The sequence below is a fragment of the Salvia hispanica genome, chromosome 3 (genome assembly GCF_023119035.1).
Source record: "Salvia hispanica cultivar TCC Black 2014 chromosome 3, UniMelb_Shisp_WGS_1.0, whole genome shotgun sequence".
NCBI classification, from domain to species: Eukaryota; Viridiplantae; Streptophyta; class Magnoliopsida; order Lamiales; family Lamiaceae; genus Salvia; species Salvia hispanica.
Window position 1 is genome coordinate 27,653,696 of NC_062967.1, and position 22,162 is coordinate 27,675,857.

General features: G+C 37.3%; 5 protein-coding genes across 8 annotated transcripts; 2 read left to right on the forward strand and 3 right to left on the reverse strand.

Annotated features, from left to right (window-relative positions):
• Positions 1–70: 70 nt before the first annotated feature.
• On the reverse strand, positions 71–1,623 carry LOC125212398 (40S ribosomal protein S23). The gene is made up of 4 exons (XM_048112563.1): positions 1,558–1,623; positions 656–811; positions 435–561; positions 71–341 (listed from the first exon to the last, which is right to left on the reverse strand). Exons 1-4 carry the CDS (start codon positions 1,560–1,562, stop codon positions 201–203), a joined length of 429 nt encoding a protein of 142 aa, XP_047968520.1. The 5' UTR covers positions 1,563–1,623; the 3' UTR covers positions 71–200.
• Positions 1,624–4,079: 2,456 nt separating this feature from the next.
• On the forward strand, positions 4,080–10,633 carry LOC125214451 (protein fluG). Its single transcript, XM_048115482.1, has 19 exons — positions 4,080–4,286; positions 4,819–5,070; positions 5,394–5,461; positions 5,562–5,677; positions 5,760–5,865; positions 6,048–6,204; positions 6,303–6,398; positions 6,568–6,616; positions 6,791–7,056; positions 7,351–7,523; positions 7,952–8,072; positions 8,139–8,191; positions 8,280–8,409; positions 8,727–8,872; positions 9,295–9,483; positions 9,572–9,804; positions 9,938–10,080; positions 10,387–10,450; positions 10,560–10,633. Exons 1-18 carry the CDS (start codon positions 4,122–4,124, stop codon positions 10,447–10,449), a joined length of 2,526 nt encoding a protein of 841 aa, XP_047971439.1. The 5' UTR covers positions 4,080–4,121; the 3' UTR covers position 10,450; positions 10,560–10,633.
• Positions 10,634–11,009: 376 nt separating this feature from the next.
• Positions 11,010–13,545, reverse strand: LOC125214452 (serine/threonine protein phosphatase 2A 57 kDa regulatory subunit B' beta isoform-like). Its single transcript, XM_048115483.1, has 2 exons — positions 12,087–13,545; positions 11,010–11,567 (listed from the first exon to the last, which is right to left on the reverse strand). Exons 1-2 carry the CDS (start codon positions 13,257–13,259, stop codon positions 11,268–11,270), a joined length of 1,473 nt encoding a protein of 490 aa, XP_047971440.1. The 5' UTR covers positions 13,260–13,545; the 3' UTR covers positions 11,010–11,267.
• Positions 13,546–14,346: 801 nt separating this feature from the next.
• On the forward strand, positions 14,347–17,000 carry LOC125209759 (heparan-alpha-glucosaminide N-acetyltransferase-like). Its single transcript, XM_048109341.1, has 14 exons — positions 14,347–14,446; positions 14,490–14,716; positions 14,788–14,925; positions 15,006–15,087; positions 15,156–15,232; positions 15,332–15,447; positions 15,526–15,637; positions 15,712–15,828; positions 15,910–16,001; positions 16,108–16,174; positions 16,237–16,318; positions 16,407–16,498; positions 16,581–16,724; positions 16,821–17,000. The coding sequence occupies exons 1-14, from the start codon at positions 14,347–14,349 to the stop codon at positions 16,965–16,967; spliced, it is 1,593 nt and encodes a 530-aa protein (XP_047965298.1). The 3' UTR covers positions 16,968–17,000.
• Positions 16,265–20,041, reverse strand: LOC125214453 (ACT domain-containing protein ACR10-like). 4 transcript variants are annotated; one of them, XR_007175119.1, is made up of 7 exons: positions 19,530–19,655; positions 18,917–19,004; positions 18,475–18,693; positions 18,225–18,330; positions 17,468–18,077; positions 17,186–17,377; positions 16,265–16,721 (listed from the first exon to the last, which is right to left on the reverse strand). XR_007175119.1 is itself a non-coding variant. In XM_048115484.1 (5 exons), the coding sequence occupies exons 1-5, from the start codon at positions 19,681–19,683 to the stop codon at positions 17,240–17,242; spliced, it is 1,227 nt and encodes a 408-aa protein (XP_047971441.1). In that variant the 5' UTR covers positions 19,684–20,041; the 3' UTR covers positions 17,010–17,239. The 4 variants fall into 4 exon arrangements, 1 of the variants encoding a protein (XP_047971441.1); XR_007175118.1 differs by lacking the exon at positions 18,917–19,004 and having other exon boundaries at positions 19,530–20,041; XR_007175120.1 differs by lacking the exons at positions 18,917–19,004; positions 19,530–19,655 and adding an exon at positions 19,266–19,496.
• Between the last annotated feature and the right edge of the window lie 2,121 nt (positions 20,042–22,162).

Below are 22,162 nucleotides of genomic sequence, written 5' to 3' on the forward strand. Positions count from 1 at the left end.
AAACTGGTTTGACAAAATTAGTTGATTACTTGAGAAAATATTTCACAAACTCATAAGCAACATGTGAAAATTAGTCCAAACTAATAATACGAAATCAATTAAATCTTACTAGTAACATTGTATAGTTAATTACAAATAAAGAAAAGATGAGCAAACAAAAATTTCAAACATTTTTATCAAAACTTAATGAGCAAAATGGCTTAAGACCTAGGCTTCTCCTTCTTCTCCTTGAAGAGGGCTAGGAGGGAAACTCCCGACACTTTCACCACCTTAAATCGAACACCGGGAATATCTCCCACGGCATGACCTTTACGTCCAAATCCAGCAATCAATACTTCATCCTGTACGCAGAAAAAATGAAACATGCTGGAAGTTTAGTTCAAGAAGATGATGAAAAATGACAATCTGAAAAATTGTTGCAATTGGGAACCCACATTTTCTTCGATGTAGTTCAAGCAACCATCATTGGGGACAAAGGCGGCAATCTTCTTTCCGTTCTTAATGAGCTGGACTCTAGCACATTTACGGATGGCAGAATTCGGCTGCTTAGCTTCAATGCCTCTGCAAACATCAATATAGAGATATGCTAATTTTTACTACATACAGCAGATTATACTCAGGATAATTCCATTTGACTTCATAAAGGAAATCTCACATCTTCTCAAGCACAATGCCCTTAGCATGAGATGATCCAGCAAATGGCTTCTTCCATTCATTACCAAGATGAGATTTCTTGTACGACTTGTCAGCCCAACGCTGCGTTCTGCGGTGAGACTTGAGCTTGCGCCCAGCTCCCATACCATGTGTCTTCCTGTAAACGGTATACCAAGAATGAGAACCCTTCCATTACAAACAAAATCCTACCAATTCCCAGAATTCAATTCAATTCAAAGCAAAGATCTACATGAAATACGAGACAAGAGAAACAAAAGGAAGTGAATCCCAGTCATCACTTAAAAGTTAAAACCTTTCTCAGTTTTCAAAGAGATTTAAAATGAAACAATCTACAAATACCACTAATGAGCTAAAATAAATCTAGGGCTACAACATTTACAAGTATACTCGATACAAATAACTATATAACGATGATCAATCCGGAACAAAAGTTCCAATTTCACAAGAATGCCCATTGATAAATGGTCAATTTGAATAGTTGTTCTACTACTTTGACATATTCCTTTCACTACCAGCTATAATACACATCTAAGCAAGCAACTCAATGGTTGGAGAAGTACAATGATAACCATTGAATCATCACCATCTACTATTAATTAAAATGATATACACTCGACGAAACAATTAAAAATTCAAAACGAATGGAGGAAGAAAGTAACGGCAAACTACGAACAACAACCATAATCCTTTATCTATCACTTCTCATCCATTATTCAGCAAAAACTACTAGAATCACTTCATAGTTCACTCAAAACCGAGCAAAAGTTACTCCAAACAGCGAAAGCATAAACCAACAATATATTTTTAAAATAAAAGGATTGACGATTCGATGACAAAAACTACAATAACGGAAAATTTGATAAAGATGATGAACTATCATACCCCATTGTTGCAGAGAATAGCGTCTGAATCTACGAGCTGAACGAATGTGTAAAACCCTAATTCGACAGTTCGACTACATCATAATCTCTCACTTCTCATGTTGGGCCTCCAAGCCCAGAACCGAGCTCACTTTTACTGGGCTTTCTTCTTGGGCCGGCTACTATGCATGTATTTGGACTTCGAATTATGTGTTTAATTTTTTCGGCCCATTCAATATGATTATTTTCTTCAACACATCGGGACGGAGTTATTGAGTAATAAATTATAGGATTATATGGATGAATATTTTAACGAGAAGAAGAAGAAGAAAATTTATATTTTGGAGAAAGGACATCTTAGTTCGAAAAAAAAGAAAAACGAAATGTGACGTCTTTGATTGGGTTGAGTGAGTACTTTTTGTGTACTAAAAGATTGTCTGTGAGAGAAAATATAATTATATGTTTGGTGTTTCGCTAGTTAGCTAAATGTGCAAGACGCGACAATCTTGCAAATATCATCCTTTGAAAGATATTTCGAGTCTTGTGTTAGTGATATAGATTACTGTACATGTAAGTCTAATGGTTGATGGTGTGGGCGGAGCTTAATGAGGCAATAGTGGGACAATTGTCCCTCCTAAAAAAGTTATATCCATGTTATTTTTCTATAAATTTATAAATATATTTTAAATTTCCTTTCAAATGTTCCATCTCATTGTTCTCAATACGTCTAAAATTGTTGATAATATAATTTTGCCCCTTCTCACGTCAATTCATGGCTTCACCCTTGGTTGACGGAGCACAAATACACTTTGTTTAGCTTAATTTTATGTGGATTTTCTGTTGTTGCAAATATTTGTGACCAAGAAAGTGAATCATATCTACCTATGGTTGAAAAATAATTATAAAAAAATGGACAAAGATGAAAATGAGTATGAAAGTGATACAATGTATCGATGGTTCGAATGATGGTTCGAATCATTGCAGAGGTAAATGAGAAATTATAAATGATATCTTTTCTTTTTATAAATGTGATATACGAGCTAAAGTTCGTTATTTTTTTAATTTTATATTGAATTTATAACATATGGAGTAGTGTTATAATATTTTTTCTTTTTCTATTTAATATTTGAAAACATAGCATGTAGTATTATATTCAGGCTATGTTCATTATCTTTTTGGTATATAGGAAAAAAGAGCTCCAAATTCAATACTACATGCCCATTCAGAGTCTTTGAGTTATGACAGTCAGAAGTGGGGGCTGCTCTGTAATAAAACAATATCACGTGTTTGACTTCGACATATGAAAAGCATTTAATCCAATGCAATATTTTCGGACTGACTAAATTTCATAAAATTATAGTACTGCTACTATACTAGCTGTTACTCCCATCCGTTCCAAATAATTTATCTTATTTTAACTGAACATGAATTTTAAAAAATATCGTAATAAAATATAAGTTTAAAAATTTAGTGGAACGTGAGTCCAATTTTTATATATTAATTTTATAATAAAATATGAGTATGAATGAGCTAGTGGAATATGGTGTCCATTACCAAAAAAATTAAAAAGTAAAATGGAACAAATTATGTGGGACAGATCGAAATAGAAAAATGAGACAAATTATCTATGACGGAGGGAGTTATCTTATTGTAAAAATTAATTAGTTGCAAACATTATCAAGTTTTAATATTTTTACGAATTTTAAAATTAATTTAAAATATTACTCTATAAATTTTATATTTCGTTTGTTATTTTCTATATCAATCCAAATAAGATATTTCCGGTAAATATTTTTTTTTACTTTAGCAATCGCGAAACATATATAATAATCTAAACTATTCCCTTCGTTACGGAATAGGAGTCCTATTTAATTATGGCATGAGTTTTAAGAAATGTAAAGAAAAGTGAGTTGAATAAGTTAGTGAGATATGAGTCTCATTTATATATAACAAAATGTGAATGAAATAAGTTGGAGGAATGTGAAGCCTACTTATCATTTATGGTAAAAATGAAATATGACTTTTATTGTAGAACAAACCAAAATATAAAACAGAATTCTTATTGTAGGACGGAAGAAGTATTTTTTTAAGTTCATAATAAATATAGTAGGATACAAATTCACGTAGAAAATCACGTTAATTCAGTTGCGTCAAGTAGAATTAAAAAGCTTAGTTGGATATGTAGTTGGATATGATGATTAAATAGTTGTGGTAAATAACGAGTAGTCGAGTAGAAAGTATTTATAGAAAGTGACGTTGATTTTGCTGCATCAAATGGGTAATGTTATAACTTTCCAAATTCCTCGAAAAAATTATTATAATTTAAACATGCACTTATCTCATATTGTCTTCTTGCGGAAAAAATCAAACTTGGATCAAATTTCAATATTTCTGATAGAGTAGTTGGATATTAGAGAATCATAGACTAGAAACTAATGGCGACTTAATATTATGATAAATGAGATTTGACCAAAATATTTTTTATCCTTTTATTTTTAAAATGCCGACGATAACGATATACTAGTACTAGAAATTTGCCGCGCGTTGAAAAGCAGACACAGTCACTGAAATCGAGGGAGAGATAGAATGGATCAATACGCAGCGTTGAAGGCGGCGGTGGAGACGGCGGAGCTCGTGGATGCGCACGCGCACAACATCGTGGCGCTGGACTCCGCCTTTTCTTTCATCTCCTGCTTCTCCGAGGCCACCGCCGACGCCCTATCGGCTGTACCACACACCATTAACTTCAAGGTCATATATAGCTGAGATTCCATGGAAATCTACTTAAATTTAGTTCATATTATCACTATTTCATTGACGAAGATGATTATTCCTCTGCGTCGCATAATTGTGGCTGAAAACATATTTGATTTCTCAAATTCCAATAATTACGAGCGATTGCTGTTTCGCATTTTAAGTCTGGATTGGATTTATGAACTGATGAGTTGTTGAGGTTGCACGCATGCCATTTATTGTTGTACTCGATTATGATTCTATTATTCGGGTGATAAATGTAGTGCAAATGCAACAAAAAATAAATTAAAGCTGAATGTGTATTATGTTTTCAATTGCCTCTTTTGAACCAACAACAGGTAGAAGACATTTTCTGAATCATTGCACATGTTCTGAAACTTGGAGTAGTCTAATTTTTTAAGAGAAAATACCAAATACTACTATAATGTACTACTAATCTCTGCACTGTCATTTTCTGCAACATCCTTTGCCAAAAGATAAGATTGAGAATTTTCAAACACAATTTTTTTGGTTTTGATTATACTACCAGAGAAGCTTGAAAGAAATCTCCCAACTCTACGGCTCCAACTCGTCCTTGGATGTTGTTCAAGAATACCGGACCAACTGTGGACTGGAATCGGTGACTTCAAAGTGCCTCGCTGCTGCTGGAATCTCAGCCGTGTTGATTGACGATGGACTTCAGTTGGACAAAATGCACAATATTGAGTGGCACAAGAAATTTTTCCCATATGTTGGTAGAATATTGAGAATTGAACATGTGGCTGAAAGGATTCTTGATGAGGTGAGATATACTTTTTGAAGTTGTTTCTTATTGTGTTATTTTCATGAATAAATCTGTATGTCACTGTCATAGAATTACTAATACTTAATTGTATATTCTATATTTAAAAAATTTGATTCAGGATAATATACTTAAGGATAATGATTTTCATTTTTCACTCACTATGTCATGATATTATTGATCTACTCACTTCTCTATTTAATTTCCTGGCATCATATGGATTCTTATTCTAGTTGTTTATTATATGAACTCCTCTAATATTACTTCTGCCCATGGGATTTATGCGTCTTTTTCTCCATTTCTTCCTTTCAAATCATGATTAGGGAAGTCCAGGTGGAGCTCCATGGACACTGGACTTGTTTACGAAAAATTTCGTGGATAACTTGAAGTCATATCCTTTTTGTTTCTTTATGTGTGCTTTATACTTTCCGAAATATAATTCATGTAAACGGAATTTATCTGCTCTTGTTGATTTCCTTATCAATCATTACACATGCTGATAAAATTGTTGGCTTCAAAAGTATAGCTGCATATCGCAGCGGACTTGAGATTAATACTAATGTATCAGAAAAGGATGCGGAGGAGGGTCTTAATGAAGTTTTACGAGGTATGATATGTATAAATGGATTTAATGAATTGCCACATAAGTATTTTGTAGTATTCTGAATTCTGATGGTCTTTCATTTCAGCTGGGAAGCCTGTCCGCATCGCTAATAAAAACTTTATCGATCACATCTTCATCCGTGCATTGGAGGTTGCCCAATTTTTTGACTTGCCATTGCAAATACATACAGGGTAATGTGACAATTTCCTTCACATTATGGGAGGGATGGTTTCAAACTGTTATGTGCAAAGATTTCATGGTAGCTAACAATTTAGTACAGTATCACAGAAAAACAGGAAATATTTATTAATGTTTTCCTGTTGCTTTATTTGCTACAGTGGGTTAATGATTATGTTTTTTTTGCTTTCTGTAGTTTTGGTGACAAAGATCTGGATTTAAGATTGTCCAATCCCCTTCATCTTCGTAGTCTTCTTGAGGATAATAGATTCAGCAAAAGTCGGATTGTTCTATTGCATGCTTCATACCCCTTTTCAAAAGAAGCATCATATTTGGCCTCTGTGTACTCGCAGGTCTGGTCTTGGAGTTGTTCTCGTGTATTCTATAGTCTAAAAGGTCTTCTCACTAGGATCCCTAATCCTTGTCATGTAACTCACACATTTAATGATAGGTGTACCTGGACTTTGGGCTGGCAGTGCCTAAACTTAGTTTCCATGGAATGGTCTCCTCGGTGAAAGAACTCCTTGAGCTAGCACCAATAAAGAAGGTGAACATCATGGTCTAAGATTTCACTTTATCATACGTGTCACTACTTTGATGAAAAAATATATTGAACTTATGTACTTTTGTTAACCAAAATAATTCTCCATGCCAGTTTTCACAGGACATAAGATTTGTACTAACTGGAATAATATACTCCATGTTGCAATTGGCAGGTGATGTTCAGTACTGATGCATGCGGTTTTCCGGAGAGTTACTACCTAGGTGGTTGATCTATTCATACTTCCAATTTAGCATTTTTTTTGGCAGTTGATCACATCAGTACAACATTTTAAACATGCAACTAACTACAATATTCACTGGCTCCCATGATTACTGATTTCTGAATTTTATCATATAGATCAGATTACTAAAACCGGATATTTGATGCTTTAACAGGTGCAAAGAAAGCACGTGAGGTTATATTTGCCGTATTACGTGATGCATGCATCAACGAGGACCTTTCAGTTGCTGAATCCATTGTGGCTGTCAAAGACATATTTTCTGAAAATGCGAGAAACTTATACAAGATAACAACTGTTTCAAAATCTATTGAAAATGGCATTGCTCCCCTCTCTGTGAAGTCCGGTGTTAATACTTCTGCTCAGGGTGTTGCATTTGTTCGCATTCTGTGGGTTGATGCTTCTGGACAGCATAGATGCCGTGTAAGCCTCTTTCTTTAAGTTTCTGAGTACGATGTTTCTCACTGTAAAGTTCTTTTCATCATTTTCTCTAATCTATCCTTCTTCTAAATGCATATTCTGAGGCGATAAAGTTGAGAATTTGCATAAACTAGTTACTGACATTATGGTCAAACTTGAAAGCTATCTTGTTGTGCCCTGGTTACTGTGGAGTTACCTAATTGTTCATTTTTTATATGACATATATTTCTGTTAGATCAGTTGTTTTTGCTGTTTTGTTGCCACCCATGCTGTTCTAAGGATTGATTCTTCGATCAGGTGGTTCCTCAAAAACGTTTCCATGATGTTGTTGCAAAAAATGGTGTTGGACTGACCTGTGCATCCATGGCTATGTCCTCACACATGGATGGTCCCGCTGATGGAACTAATCTAACTGGAGTGGGTGAAATTAGCCTCATTCCAGACCTATCAACCAAAAGGCTAATTCCTTGGTAGGAGAGGTTTCTTCTGAAGGCATTGTTGCTTATCCTTTGTGTTGTGACATTTTATTTTTACCTTTTCCTTTTCACTTTTGCATTCTTCATTTTTATCATCTGCCTCTTCTTGTTAGACTTCCCCCATTTGCATTTGGTACTCTATCTCTGCTTTGTCAACACAAACTTGTTTTTTCATCCACTCCTCCACAAAAAAAATCTTATTTTTGTGCATGCACGAACATGAGTATCGTTCGGGTGGAAAGGATTTTGATTCATCAATTTTATCATTGGTTTATTTGGTATAATTATTTGTAACATCTATGTTCTTTTTTAATTTGATTTGGGCCTCATAAAGTACTAAAGTAGCGAACATTACACCGTATTACAAACATGTTTGAGCTTCTAAAGTTATCTCTCTGTTAATTCATTTATCTATATCACAGGGCAAAAGAACAGGAAATGGTTCTGGGTGACATGCACCTTAAACCGGGCACACCATGGGAGTATTGTCCTAGAGATGCACTGCGGAGAGTTTCAAAAATTTTGAAAGAAGAATTTAACTTGGTATTATTGATTGGCCTCTTTTGTTTACATATTTTATAAGTTTATATGAAATGGCTATTTGTGCAGGTAATGAATGTAGGATTTGAGAATGAGTTCTTTCTGTTACGGAGTGTGCAAGTGTAAGCCAAGAGACTGATTGATTTTCTTCATCCAAATAGCTTGTGTGAATTATGACTCATTTTCCACCTTTTGGTGAACTCTTTGCAGGGATGGGAAAGAAAATTGGTTGCCATTCGATGCAACTCCTTACTGTTCCGCAGCTGCGACAGATGCTGCTTTCCCTATACTTAGTGAAATCATGGCTTGTCTTCAGTCCTTAAATATTTCAGTGGAACAGGTATTTAAAATATTGTGTAAGGTTTTATAGTTGTAGTCATCTTACTATGTTAGCTATCGAGGGAAGATATAACTCAACTTTCGCAGCCCCAACCCACACCCACGACATCTTTTTTTTCTGTCTTGAGAACTTCTATGTGAGGTGGGCGTGAGGGTGTTAAGAATGCGTCTGCGACTTCACTTTGCTCTGACAAAAATCGAGATTTTCTTACTAAATATTTCTCACTATTATATGGAACTAGCTGCATTGTACTCCTTATCATTTCAAGTAAAAACCAATTAGGATTTAATTATACTTTGTTTTTGGAATTCTTGTAGCTACATGCAGAATCTGGGAGTGGCCAATTCGAATTCTCATTCGTCTACACAAACTGCAAAGATTCAGCTGACAATATAGTTTTTGCACGCGAAGCTATTCGGGCAGTGGCCAGAAAACATGGATTATTGGCGACTTTTGTACCTAAGTAGGTATCCAGATTTTATAGCTTCAATATTACTCTAAGCCCTAAGGCGCTTTCCTTTATTCACTTGTGGAATCTCGATAAAACACTTGACTATGCTACATGTTTCGAAGTTATATGTAAATGAGATCTTTACATTTGGTCCAATATCTATGTTGTGCAACACCAAAACTCATACTGATGCATACAGAGACACAGACACAGACACAGGCACAGTTACTCACATATTTATTCTTAGTTTTTGAATATGTTGTCTCACAATTAGCTTAACATGTTATGAGCTCAGTTTCTTTCACATAAAAGAATTTAACTGCATGCATATGAGAGAGAGAGGACTTGAGCTACCCCAGCCTCATTAGTATCCTTATTTATAGCATCATCGGAAAGATAAGTCGTTGATGAGGTACACACTCTTCTCCTTGTAGGTACTCGCTCTATGATATTGGCTCTGGATCGCACGTGCATATCAGTGTGTCCGAGAATGGACAGAATGTGTTCATGGGGCGCAACGGAGAAACTAGATACGGAATATCCAAGGTCGGGGAGGAGTTCATGGCCGGAGTATTGGATCATCTTCCTTCGATATTGGCCTTTACAGCTCCAGTTCCAAATAGGTAATAAATCTTATCATATTCAACAACAGGGAAAGAGGTGAACACAATGACGTTTTTGATAACTCTTTGTATTATCTGATCGTTCTAGCTATGATCGTATACAACCTAATACGTGGAGTGGCGCATACTTGTGCTGGGGGGTGGAAAATAAAGAAGCTCCTTTAAGAGCTGCTTCCCCCCCGGGAACCCCGGATGGCTCTGTAAGCAATTTCGAGATCAAAGCATTCGATGGTTGTGCAAATCCTCATCTAGGCCTTGCTGCCATAATGGCTGCCGGAATTGATGGCCTAAGACGAAAGCTAACACTACCCGAACCTATTGGTAAGATCAACAAAATATGGCATCATACTACACTCATCTAGTTTTGCATCTCTCTTATGTATTTCACTGTTTTTGCTCATCAATCAATCAACCGGCTTTCTATACGCTAACGAGACTGGATTTTGTTAAACAGATTATAATCCCGCGGATTTCAAAGACAAGGTGGCAAGGCTACCTAAGTCACTCGCCGAATCTGTCGAAGCCCTTGAGAAAGACACTGTGCTGCGAGATTTGATCGGTGAAAAGCTTCTGGTTGCCATTATAGGGGTCAGGAAGGTAATGACTTACGTATTTTCGATCTGGATATACAATGTAGATCTAGTCACACTATATGGCCCTGAACTTTGAGTCGGGTTGTAATAATGACACGGCCTACAAAAATATACGAAAAGAATCTGAATTTTTAGAAAATGCAAATATGGCATATGAAAAAATTTCCATCGCTCGTATACATGAACTGGACTGCGGGAAATTTTGTCGCGTGCCATATTTGTTCTATGAATGACTGAAAGAAGTACTTTAAGTAATGAATATTTCTGATATTTTGAGAAGAAGTTTAGATTTTTACTTGTTGAATTGCAGGCTGAGGTGAAGTACTATTCAGAAAACAAGGATGCTTGGAAGAATCTCATCTACAAATATTGAGGTGATGTCTTCGATTTCTAGGTGAATAAAGTTGATCCAAAATGACGATAAAGCTTTGTTCCGGTTCAACTGTTGAAGCCTAACGGTTTTTTTTTTTTTTACTTTTTTAGGATTCCCATTTCCCTTTTCGTGTATGGATTTAGTTAAATATAATTATTTCTCAATCAAAGTGTCACATTTTCAAGGTTGCCTAACAATTTCCAAATTTGGGTTTCATATATCAGCTTTAAAATCCGTCTATAAATTATCAGACTATTGATTTCTTTTGATTTTGATACTAACATGGTTTGATGACTTACTCAAGGCATAAACCAAAATGATGTCACATTTTAGGAAGCGAAACATCGTATTATATTAGATTAAATAATTTCATTTGTTGAATTATGCTTTATATAAAGCCATAAGTTAAAATGTTGACCTGTTGCAAAATCAAAACAAATTAGTAATTTGGTAGTAAATTTTAGGTGGAAGTAGAAGCAGAAGTGACTGTTGTGTGATTGTGTGTGTATTTTAACTAAAAGCAATGCACAAAAGTTGTAGATATGAGAGAATTTCTCCAATGGCGCAATTGAATTGATTGGTATAAATACAAATAAAAGTCAAAGTCAGAAACCTCTAATATCGCAGCACATAATACAAATATAAACGCACATCCATAATTACACTGCCATTTCCTTTGCCAGAAAACAAGGCAAAGTAACAACAGAAAGAAAAAAGTGAATGCAAAAATTATGTACCTTGGAGATTTGAGACTGAGGAAATGATTCCAATCCAATCGGAGATCAGGAGGCGATAAGCGTGTTCCTTCGCTCCCATCCTCACTCGGCAGCAGCAGCTGCTGCGAGTCGTTGCCATGTTAGTTCTCGTTGTTCCTCCAGCTCTTTGCACTTGCCTTTCCTCTCTTTGTACTGCTTCCGGCACTCTTCAAATAGATCGCCATCCAACTCCATGAACGTTTTTCGAACATTAAGACTTAAGCCATGTACTGCCTGGTTCCAGTGATACTGTGTATTCTTTTGCAACGCCTCAAAAATGATTGGCAAGATAACACTCCGGTTCTGGGCTATCAGTTCAACAATGTGTTCATTGTTCCACAAGAAAAGAGCTCGTTCCGCAACCTGAAACAGTCATTAGGACCCCGGATTAGATACATGCTCGTAAGAACATGACCAAAGGCATAACAAGACAACTATCCTACTGCTTAACAAGTTACAATAGAGCACTTATACATCAGCAACCAAAGCAGTATATCATGAATATACCAAATCAATAAAGAGGCACATATAGCTCAAAATTCAGAGAAAATACCAAAATGTAAGACACTATAGCAGCAGAATCGAAATAAACCATCGATTACTCAGAATGAGTGACAGAGGCATGGAAAGGCACAAATTGCACTAAGACTTGAGGTCATCTTGTTGGCTTTGAAACCAAACAGAAGAACGAGTTACTGTGCGTTGTAAATGACCAACATAGAGGCAAAAAAGCACAAGTTGAACCGCTGGACAAGTATAGAAAATATAGACGATTCATCAAACATTGAAACCAGCAGTTATACCAAGCAAAAATCAGATGATTTAGTAACAGCAACACAGTGCAACCAAATACTTTAGTGAGTGAGTGTGAACTTTTGAGACCTGAAAGTGAGAGCTCTTCATGGAACGAGCAACCTGTCTGAACAGAGGAACCATGCATCGCTGAAACTCCATAATGTTTGTCATCTCCAACACTTCCTCAAGTTCCCCAAGAAAAAGAACCTCCTTCTGCGAATTGGTGACTGGCCAACACTTCAACAGGCCCATAACAATGGTATCCGCCAATCTGTAATCCTTCTCCACAAACTGCGTAACACAATAGGATAGCTGGCTGTGATATGTCGCCAATGCCTTCGCTTTGTGGAGCGGTATCAAAACTCGTGCAAGAAACACCTTGTGCTCCTCCTTTATTGGCGATGCAAAACCACTGATGATGCTCCCTAGTATCTCCAGCAGCTCCGCGATCCCATTCTGCCTCCCCGTCTCGTACACGAACCTGTAGAAGATATTGTTTATCGCCTTCCTAATAAACGGCCTATGCACCATGAACTTCCCGTATATCCTATGCAGAGCAGTCTTCACGCACTCCCTCTCCCTCTGATCATTGGAATCAAACAAATCAAGCAACTTCATAACGAAGAAATGATCGATGTAGCGCTTGGCAGTCTTCGTATCTGTATCCGGCGAGACCACATACCGCAACAGCACCTCGTAAACGAGATGCAAATGCTGCCAAGCAGGATCAAAATAGGGATTCTCCTCGTCGGGTTCGACAATCTCAGAACACGTGCTTTCGTAGGAGGCAGGGGGCAATTCACGGAAAATGTTGGTGGAAATCATCTTAACCAATTCCCCTTGATTCGCCTCCGTGATTTTACCGTATTGAAGAAATTCCATGAGCTCGATCAAAGTCTGCTGCTTAATGTCCTTCTCCTTCGCCATTTTCGAAGTGTCAGAGAAATCAAATTGCACGCAGCAGAGCTTCACCTTCCGCAGAAACAAATCCTGGCGATCCACAGCTGCAGCATCTCGAAACGTCGGTAGATTCTCGAATACGTCGAGAGGCGGCTGCGGCTGCGGCTGCGGCTGCGGCTGCTCCGCCTTCGCGGCAGCAGGCGTTTGCGGCCGCAGTGAGGCGTGGCACACGACGAGGTCGGCGGCGGAGCTTATCCACGGCGGAGGAAACGCGAAATCGACGTCGGATTTCGCCGCCTTGCGGTGGCTTCTCTTTATGATTTTGTGAAACATCTCGGCTCTTCTTATGTATGTATGCATATAGCAAATACACACACACACACACACACAATTATATGTATATTTATGTACGAGCAAAACTACATTCTACAAAATTAGGTTTTCGCAAATCGGAAGAACGAAAGCTGGAGATGGATCCATGCGATTGATAAATTGAGGAATGATTATGCAATAGGAGTGGAGAACGTATCTATTGCAGAAGCGCGGCGGAAGAGAATACGGCGAGTTGGAGAAGCGGTGGATCGCCGGAGATCGGAATGCTCCGGCGATCGGAGGAACGGAATGGAGAGAACGGTGATGGAAGGACTGCATAAGATTTACTTATATACGCGTACGTATATTTGATTGTGTGAGAGAGAGACGAAATTGGGAATTATTTTGGATACTAAATTTTAACATCTTTCTAAAATTATTAAATTTTTTAGTATTGTTTTGTTTGATGAATTAGATGAATATAAATTTCGATATATTCATAAAATTAATTTTGAATAACTAATTCAATCTTGTACAATATTGACATATTGAGCAACGATTTATTCTCTTTTTAACTTTTGAACATTATGAATGAATGAAATTAAGTTATGGAGTACTATAATTTATTTTACATCAAAAACCAAGTTCGGATAAAATACAAATTATACTACTATAATTTTACTTAATATTTTATCAATAAAAGTAGGAGTAGTATACAATGTCAAAAACAATTTTGTTTTAAAGTATTATGATTAAATGAAATAAATTAAGGATGACAAATCTTTAATCCTATACTATTATAACTAGACTTATTGCAACAATTTAAATAGGTTAGTCTTGTTTTGTGTTAATGTGAATATTGTGTAAAACATTTGGTCACACCAAAGATTGCTATTTTGCCTAAAACTGCTGTCAGCTTCAGATGAAAAGTGAAAAATTAACTTTTACTAGTCTTCATATGTAAAATAGAACATTTAAAAATGATTAGTACTACACTATTTAACAAAGGCGGCAGCTCAATTACAACAATGGATATTATTTTTAGAAGATAGTGCAGATAACAGACAGCCGGCTGCATAAAATGAGCCAAAACAATGCTTATAAATTCCCAAAAACATCACCTTAAGATTTAACAATGGCTGCCTTCAAACAAGTTTCACAAATGTCAGCTGTAACCATCCAAACACACACTTCCAAAAGGCCTTCTTGCAGACTAATTCAACTGAATCTATTGAGTATCTTTTATGGACTAGTATATAATATGTCTGTGTTAAACAGCGAATCTCGAGATCTTTTTCATGGAAGATCCGAAGACGTTGGAAGAGGGGCGTGGCAATGGAACAGCTAATGGCCATCAGGGCGAGCCCGTTGCAGAGGAGGTTCATGGAGAGAAGAGCGATGGCAATGAGCAGAAGAGCAAGACAGCCACGGAGGAGGAGCCGTTGAGGAAGGGCAAGACGAAGAGGGTTGCGACGTTGGATGCATTCAGAGGCCTGACCATAGTGGTAAGTAAACTTAAATGTAATGAAACAGTCATCGTTCGCTCTGCATGACTATTGTGGTGTTGCAAGTGTAGTTGATGATACTCGTGGATGATGCTGGAGGGGCGTATCCACGGATCGACCACTCGCCTTGGAATGGCTGCACGTTGGCTGATTTCGTGCTGCCATTTTTCCTCTTCATTGTTGGTGTGTCTATAGCCCTTGCACTCAAGGTAGGACTGACCCTTTTGAGTTTTGTCAGTTCTCGTTTTTCTTCCTGCGCTCGTCTCAGTTAGAATTCGACCTGTGACAGAGGATTTCCGAGGTCAAGTATGCAGTTAAAAAGATAATCTTGAGGACTTTGAAGCTCATTTTTTGGGGAATTCTGCTTCAAGGTAATGAAACCAAGAATGTATGTTGATGTTCTTCATGAATAACTAACAAAACTGTAAAACTTTCGTAGGAGGGTATTCCCATGCACCGTACGAACTTACTTATGGAGTCGACATGAAGAAAATCCGGTGGTGTGGCATTCTCCAGGTGACGGGCTTTTGCCTTACAAGATAGAAATATAAGGTAAGAATATATTCAAGAATCGAACTTAGCCTGATACGGTTTCTTTTTTTCGTATGCAAGCAGAGAATAGCTTTGGTGTACTTCGTTGTGGCCTTGATCGAGACTCTGACCTCCAAAGCCAGACCAAGCAGTTTGAAACCCGGCCATTTCTCGATCTTTGCTGCGTATAAATGGCAATGGTGAGCCATCTCCCTTTCATTCAAAAAATTGATTTTTCATTCACCTAATGCAGCTTTTTTTTTATCTGGTGTATCAAGGGTTGGAGGGATCGTTGCATTTACCGTATACATGATCACCACGTTCTCCCTCTATGTTCCCGACTGGAGTTTCGTGGCTTCTGAGGAGGATGGCAGATCTGAAACATACACAGTAATAAACACCAATGATTTCAGCACAACATTAACATCTACCACTTAAATGAGATTTGCATACTAAAATTTCAGGTAAAATGTGGGATGAGAGGGCATCTCGGCCCAGCCTGCAACGCAGTTGGCTACGTGGATCGACAGTTCTGGGGCGTCAATCATCTCTACACTCAACCCGTTTGGGCAAGATTAAGGGTCAGTTCAGATACTTAAAACACATTTCTCATCAATTCATGTTATTGTGTCACAACATGTGATTCTTGGCTGAATATGCAGGCCTGCACTTTTAGTTCTCCAGATTCCGGCCCCTTCCGCGAAGACGCGCCTACTTGGTGTCGTGCTCCATTTGAGCCAGAAGGGCTTCTGAGGTTTTTCCATCTCTCACTTGGTGGTTTCATTCCTACAAAAAAAGACCCATAGAAATGTCAGATTTTACCAAAAATGAACCAACACTCCCTGAATTTTTTCGTGTAGCTCGATTTCAGCCATTGTTACTGGCACTATCGGCATCCATTATGGACACGTGCTGATTCATTTTAAGGTAAGAATCCATCAGCATCAAATTCAGTAAGTCAAGAATCTAACGTAACGTTACACAATCAGGATAATGGCGAAAGACTCAAACAGTGGGTATCGATGGGAGTTTCGCTACTAATCGTAGCATGTGTTCTTCATTTCACAGATGGTATATACTTATACAGTTATACACATTCCTATCCCATTCTACCATCTAGAAAAAACACGAAAAATAAACGAAACATATTTTCTTGCAGCTATTCCCATCAACAAGCAGCTGTACAGCTTCAGCTACGTCTGCTTCACAGCCGGTGCAGCAGGCACCGTTTTCTCTGTCTTATACATAGTGGTAGCCATCTAAAAACTCAGATTCACCCGACAAGTTCTAGACGCGGCCATCTTGTAACAACAGTGTGAGTGAGTGTTTGCAGATTGATGTCTATGGACTGCGAACGCCATTCTTGTTCCTGGAGTGGATTGGGATGAACGCGATGCTGGTCTTCGTGCTGGCAGCTCAGGGGATTTTCGCAGCATTCGTGAACGGATGGTACTTCAAGAATCCAGACAGAAATCTGGTAAGAACAAGGAAACAAAGATGAGACATGCTGTTAAATTTAATTCATTTTTCGACGTTGGAAGCTCGATAATTTTGTTTTCTTTTTTTTTCCCAGGTCAAGTGGATTATGCAGCATGTTTTCGTTGATGTATGGAATTCGGAGAGAGTCGGAACAATTTTGTATGTAATATTTGCTGAAATCACATTCTGGTCAGTGGTTTCTGGCATTCTCCACAAACTAGGCATATACTGGAAACTGTAGTGTGTGTGTGTTTTCAAAGTTACAAACTTGCAAGGCAAAAACTATAATGAAGTTTCATTTTTATTTGAATATATATACTTCCAAAGTGAAAAAAAAACCATTTCCATACATTTTTGCTAAATCTAAAAGCAAAACATGGTCATAACATCATCATCTAAAGACCTCACAAACCTAAGCTTTCCTCATGTATATACATATCTAGAACAGAGAATATTTACATGTTATATCGGCTGATCCAGCGTTGAAGCTTTCAACGAGCACGAACGTTAATGTTACTCCCAGCTCATTAGCATTCTCCACACCGTCTCCTCTATCTCTTTCTTTGAAGCAGAGCCATTTTCCCCTTCGTCAAGTAGAACTCTGTAAATTTCCCACTCACGACCCCCGATGCCATGCCTTGCGATTTCAGCCTGTTTAAAGTAGCCATATTATATCAACAATGGTTCGAATAAGGATCAGAAGGGAGAATCATCGAGGTAAGAATACAAGTGAGGAAGTACCGAGAAGATAGGTCTGTTTAGCGTCTTGAGTGCAAGAGTTATGTCGTGGAACACCATGGGACGACCCTTCCCAGACAACTCGATGGGATTTGCAACGAGCAGCTCAGTGTCAGGGCCACGGTTGATCAATGCTAATCTCAGCGGACGGCTCAGCTCCACCTGAAGACGAGTGCTCAACCAATTCTGTGTGCTGGGGTCGACTATCTTCTTACCATCTACTTGCATGATGAACAAGTCGAGCTCGCACTCCGTGCTTCCTTTCCTTGTCAGGCGTCCATACGAGACCTGGATGTCGCAGTCCTTCAGAGTTCTCATCACGTCGTATAAAAGGCCTTTGTGGTCCCGGCAAACAATTTGGACTAGCGTGTGAGAGGGACTCAGCAAGTTATCCATGGTGATCGAGGGGCATTTAAAGGCGATGGGGTCGTCTTCGTTTGGATTCAGCAGCATATCCTCGGTGATTCCATACGAAAGAAACGAGGGCCCTTGAGAAGACGATGTGATTTCGGGCCCCACCCTTTCTATGCTGCAGCTGATGGCCCCATCCCCCAAAACAGCTTTTAAATGGTCACATGTGTCCTCCTTTCTCTTCGTTGTATGCAGAAGCTCTCTGATTCAAGTACAATAATTCAAGAATCTAAGTCACTCTCAATAAAATTAATGTTAAAAGTTATAAATTCAAGAAAAGTTGGGAAATTATTGCAATCTTCATAAATAGGAGAGCAAATAAATCCTACAAGACTGTAAATTTTGCAACCTCGAGTCGGTTATAAAGAAGAGGTCCATGACTTTTCCATCTGGAGTTGTTGACACTTTCACTCTCTTTATCGTAAGCTCGAGCTCACAGAGAACCCCCGTTACATCTGCCAAAGAAACTCGATGGATCAAGATATTTCAAATCCAACAATGCAGCAGAAAGTAAGTATAAAATCACATCAAGAAGAATCGCGTTCCAAAAAATTACACCAGCAGGGCAATGGAGCCAAGATTCGAAAAAAGTGAGTTACCATGCAGAAGGCCCCTTCTGTCAAAGCAACAGAACTTCAAGAGGTACACGTCCGGGGGCTTGGGGGGGCTCAGCTCGGGCCTATCGTATGAAATCCCATTAGCCAACAGAAAAGAAGGGCACACCCCCATCAATCTATTTTTCAACAAGCTCCATCGCGTGCTCGGTCTCCCCACCACCCAGAACACTATGTAGCACCATTTCCCATCGGTTGATACATCTACATTTAAATACAAATATCAGAACCAAACTCAGTCATCTCACGTCTATAAAGTAATTAAGAAATTGGGGAGAATCACTACCATAAAGCAGTCACTAACACATTGTATCATCTCAACACAAACAAACAACAGCTAAACAAGAAACAAAACAGAAAGTGTGATTTCATCAAATAACTCATGAAACCTCAACTTAGTTAAGTTGTTAGGAACCAAATCTGTCACCTCCAATAACAATGAACCACATCATGAGCTTCAAACACATTTAGTGAGTCCGAACAGGGGTCGAACTCAACCATCGCACAGCTATGACCTAATGAAGAAATTGGAGAGAATCACAAAAGCAGCTACTAACACAATGCATCATTTTAATTATTAACATCAATCTTGAACAAATACACACAGAATTAACAAACTAAAACACACAAACAAAATGCATCTAAACAAGAAACAAACAAAGAATAGTATGAGTTCATCAAATACCTCTTGAAACCTCAACTTAGTTAAGTTAGTAGGCATCAAAATCTGTCACATCCAATAACAATGAACCAAATCATGATCTTCAAACACAGACCGATTCTAACAACAGTGAGACCAAAGAAGAGTCAAACTCAACCATCTCACAACTATGACCTAATTAACAAATTGGGGAGAAATGTATAATCCCAATTGTCAATACCAATCTTGAACAACAAACAATAGTAAACACAAACAAGCTGCATATAAACAAGAAACAAAAACAGAGTATAATCCCCCATCACACATCATCAAAAAACTCACAAAACCTCAACTTAGTCAGCAACAACAATGAACCAAATCAAGGGCTTCAACCACATACCGATTCTAACAACAGTGAGCCCAAAGAAGAGGATTATGCGGCAAAGATCACACCCTAAACCAGTCTTATCCGGACAATTCACAGTTATCACACTAGGCTCCTCTTCCCTCTCCGACTGACTGATCATCACAGCATCATCATACACTATCCCCATCCCCCTCAACCCAACTCCCCACCAATAAAAATCAAATCTTTATCACTATTAAACACAAAAAACTTGCTATTTCCGAAAATGGGAACAAGGTAGTTTCACCCCACCAATCCCCAACCACAAAATAAAGCAAGAAATCTACGCCCTTTTCACAGAGATACGAGCTGGGGGTTGATCTGTCGATGTCTTTCACACCCTTTTTGCTATATATGTATAGGCAAGAGGGGGCGAGTGGAAAAGTAGTTGTTTTCGGCGGCCAAGGAGTAAAGGGTTTTTCTTTAGATGGAAGAAATGGTGTGAATTGGCATTTGTGCTGTGAATCACGGGAATTTGCATATGTTTTGTGAATCATTGGGTGCTACTGAGGTGGAGTTTCCTTTGTCTTTTTCTTCATGATTTCGCGCCATCTTATGGTAAACAGTTTTTTTAATTTTTCTTTTGGATTTATTCACTATTGTAGCTCTTTGTTTACTAATTTATTTTTAGTAAATTTAGTCTTAAAAATGGAGTAGTAATAATATCTTCTGCTACTCCACTAACACAAAGGACGAAAAGGAAATCCCCGAGGGGTCGGGCGTGGACGAGGTCCGGCTAGCCGATCGCTAGTCCACTATTGCACGGACCAACGATTTTTTTAAATTTTTCTATGAAATTCTATATTCCCATTTCATTTTTTTCTATGTTTTTTTTTCTGAAATTCATTTCGTTATTGTTTTTTGTGTTTTTTTCTTCTCATGAGGGCTAGGACATTGACTAGGCTGTGGGAATGATATGATGATGTGGCAGAAGTAATTTTAGGTTGGGCTATTGCTAGGGGTGGCTTTCATAGTATATTCAATAAAATTCTTACACTCATTTCGGAAGCAAATATTTATTGACGGGCAGAATGAGTAATAAACTAAGCAAATTTTGCAAATTAATACTTCATCCATCCACAAAAAATAGAGCAATTTGTATATGACACGAGTTTTAATGTAGAATTGGTAAAGTAAGAGAGAAGAAGAAAAAATAAGTGATAAGTAGTGTTAGTGGAATAATGTGTAGGGTTATTATCTGTTGAAAACTTTCTATAAATGATTGTGCTCTATTTTTTGTGGACGGTCAAAAATGATAATTGTGCTCTACTTTTTGTGGACTGAAGGAATATTATTTTGGATGAAGATTTTGAATACATATGTTGTTCCGTTTAAAATGATCACTTTGAACATCATGTGATTTTAGGTATAATTTTCTAGTGTGCTAAGTTTGAAATAAAAGGGTAGTTGAATATGAAGAGTATTATTCATTAGTATTATGACATATTAGGCCAAATGAAAAACTAAATATTGAACTAGTTTAAATAGTTAATGGAAGGTGGATATGCATGACTCATAGCTAAGTCACCCCTCACAACTACACCAATTTCTTATAATTATTTTTTTGGTTACATAGTAAACTGCTTTGTGTGCCCATCAAATTCTTGGCATATATGCATAAATTTTAGTAATGAAAACAAACAATCATTAATCATGAGCCAATAATCTAAGGACAAAAAACATTTTCATGTCACAATATTATTTTATTTTAATAGGTACATGTGTTTTGTTTGTTTTACAGCTTGATGGGGTTTTTATAATTGATTAATCTCAACATGGGATTCTTTAACCCCGTGTGATTAAAACGTAATTAGGTTGGATTTAATTAAAAGTCAAAGCACGTGATTTGATTGGTCGAAAGATTACAAGTGGGCGGCTGCAAATAACCTCTATTGGTATTGCAATTTGCAAGTCTTAATTTAAGACCCCACTTGTCATTATTTTGTTTTTGTAATATCCAAATTAAATTTGGATTCTTAGTCTTCAAATCTGCACTTTGAATTATTTGTTGGACTTTCATCATAGAAAGCATCTATTAGTACAATAATCTGATTTATTACATTAAATCCAAACATAACTCTGCGAGGTTGACATGACACGATAATAACATAAATTCAACAACACACAATAATAACACAAAATGATTAAGATGTAAGGAGATATGACCCAACAACATTGTCGAGGTGGTCATGACGATGAAAGAAGGCATAAATGCGCCATATGAAAAGCAAAAACACAATCCTAACTCTCACAAAATAAAAAAGCATAAAGATTACTATTATTCTTATTAACAAGTTATTTAAACTCAACCAAAGTCCAAAACCTAACTAAAAATTATAACATGATAAAAACACAAAAATGATAAACCCCAACCCTGATTCATTAATTTTGTAGTACTTCATGTCATATTTTGTTACTGTGTCAAAAATCATCAGCTCTATGCTTATACGTGAATTTATTTGACGCAAGAGATTCATCATTATCCTAGTTGAAATCGTCATCGAAAAGAGTTACAAATGAAAGTACAACTTCAATATTAAAAACATCAAAGATCTTGTAACTTAAAAAAAAAAAAAAAGATATTCTAAAGAACGATGAACCGCAACTTAATTGATAAGACGTTCCTC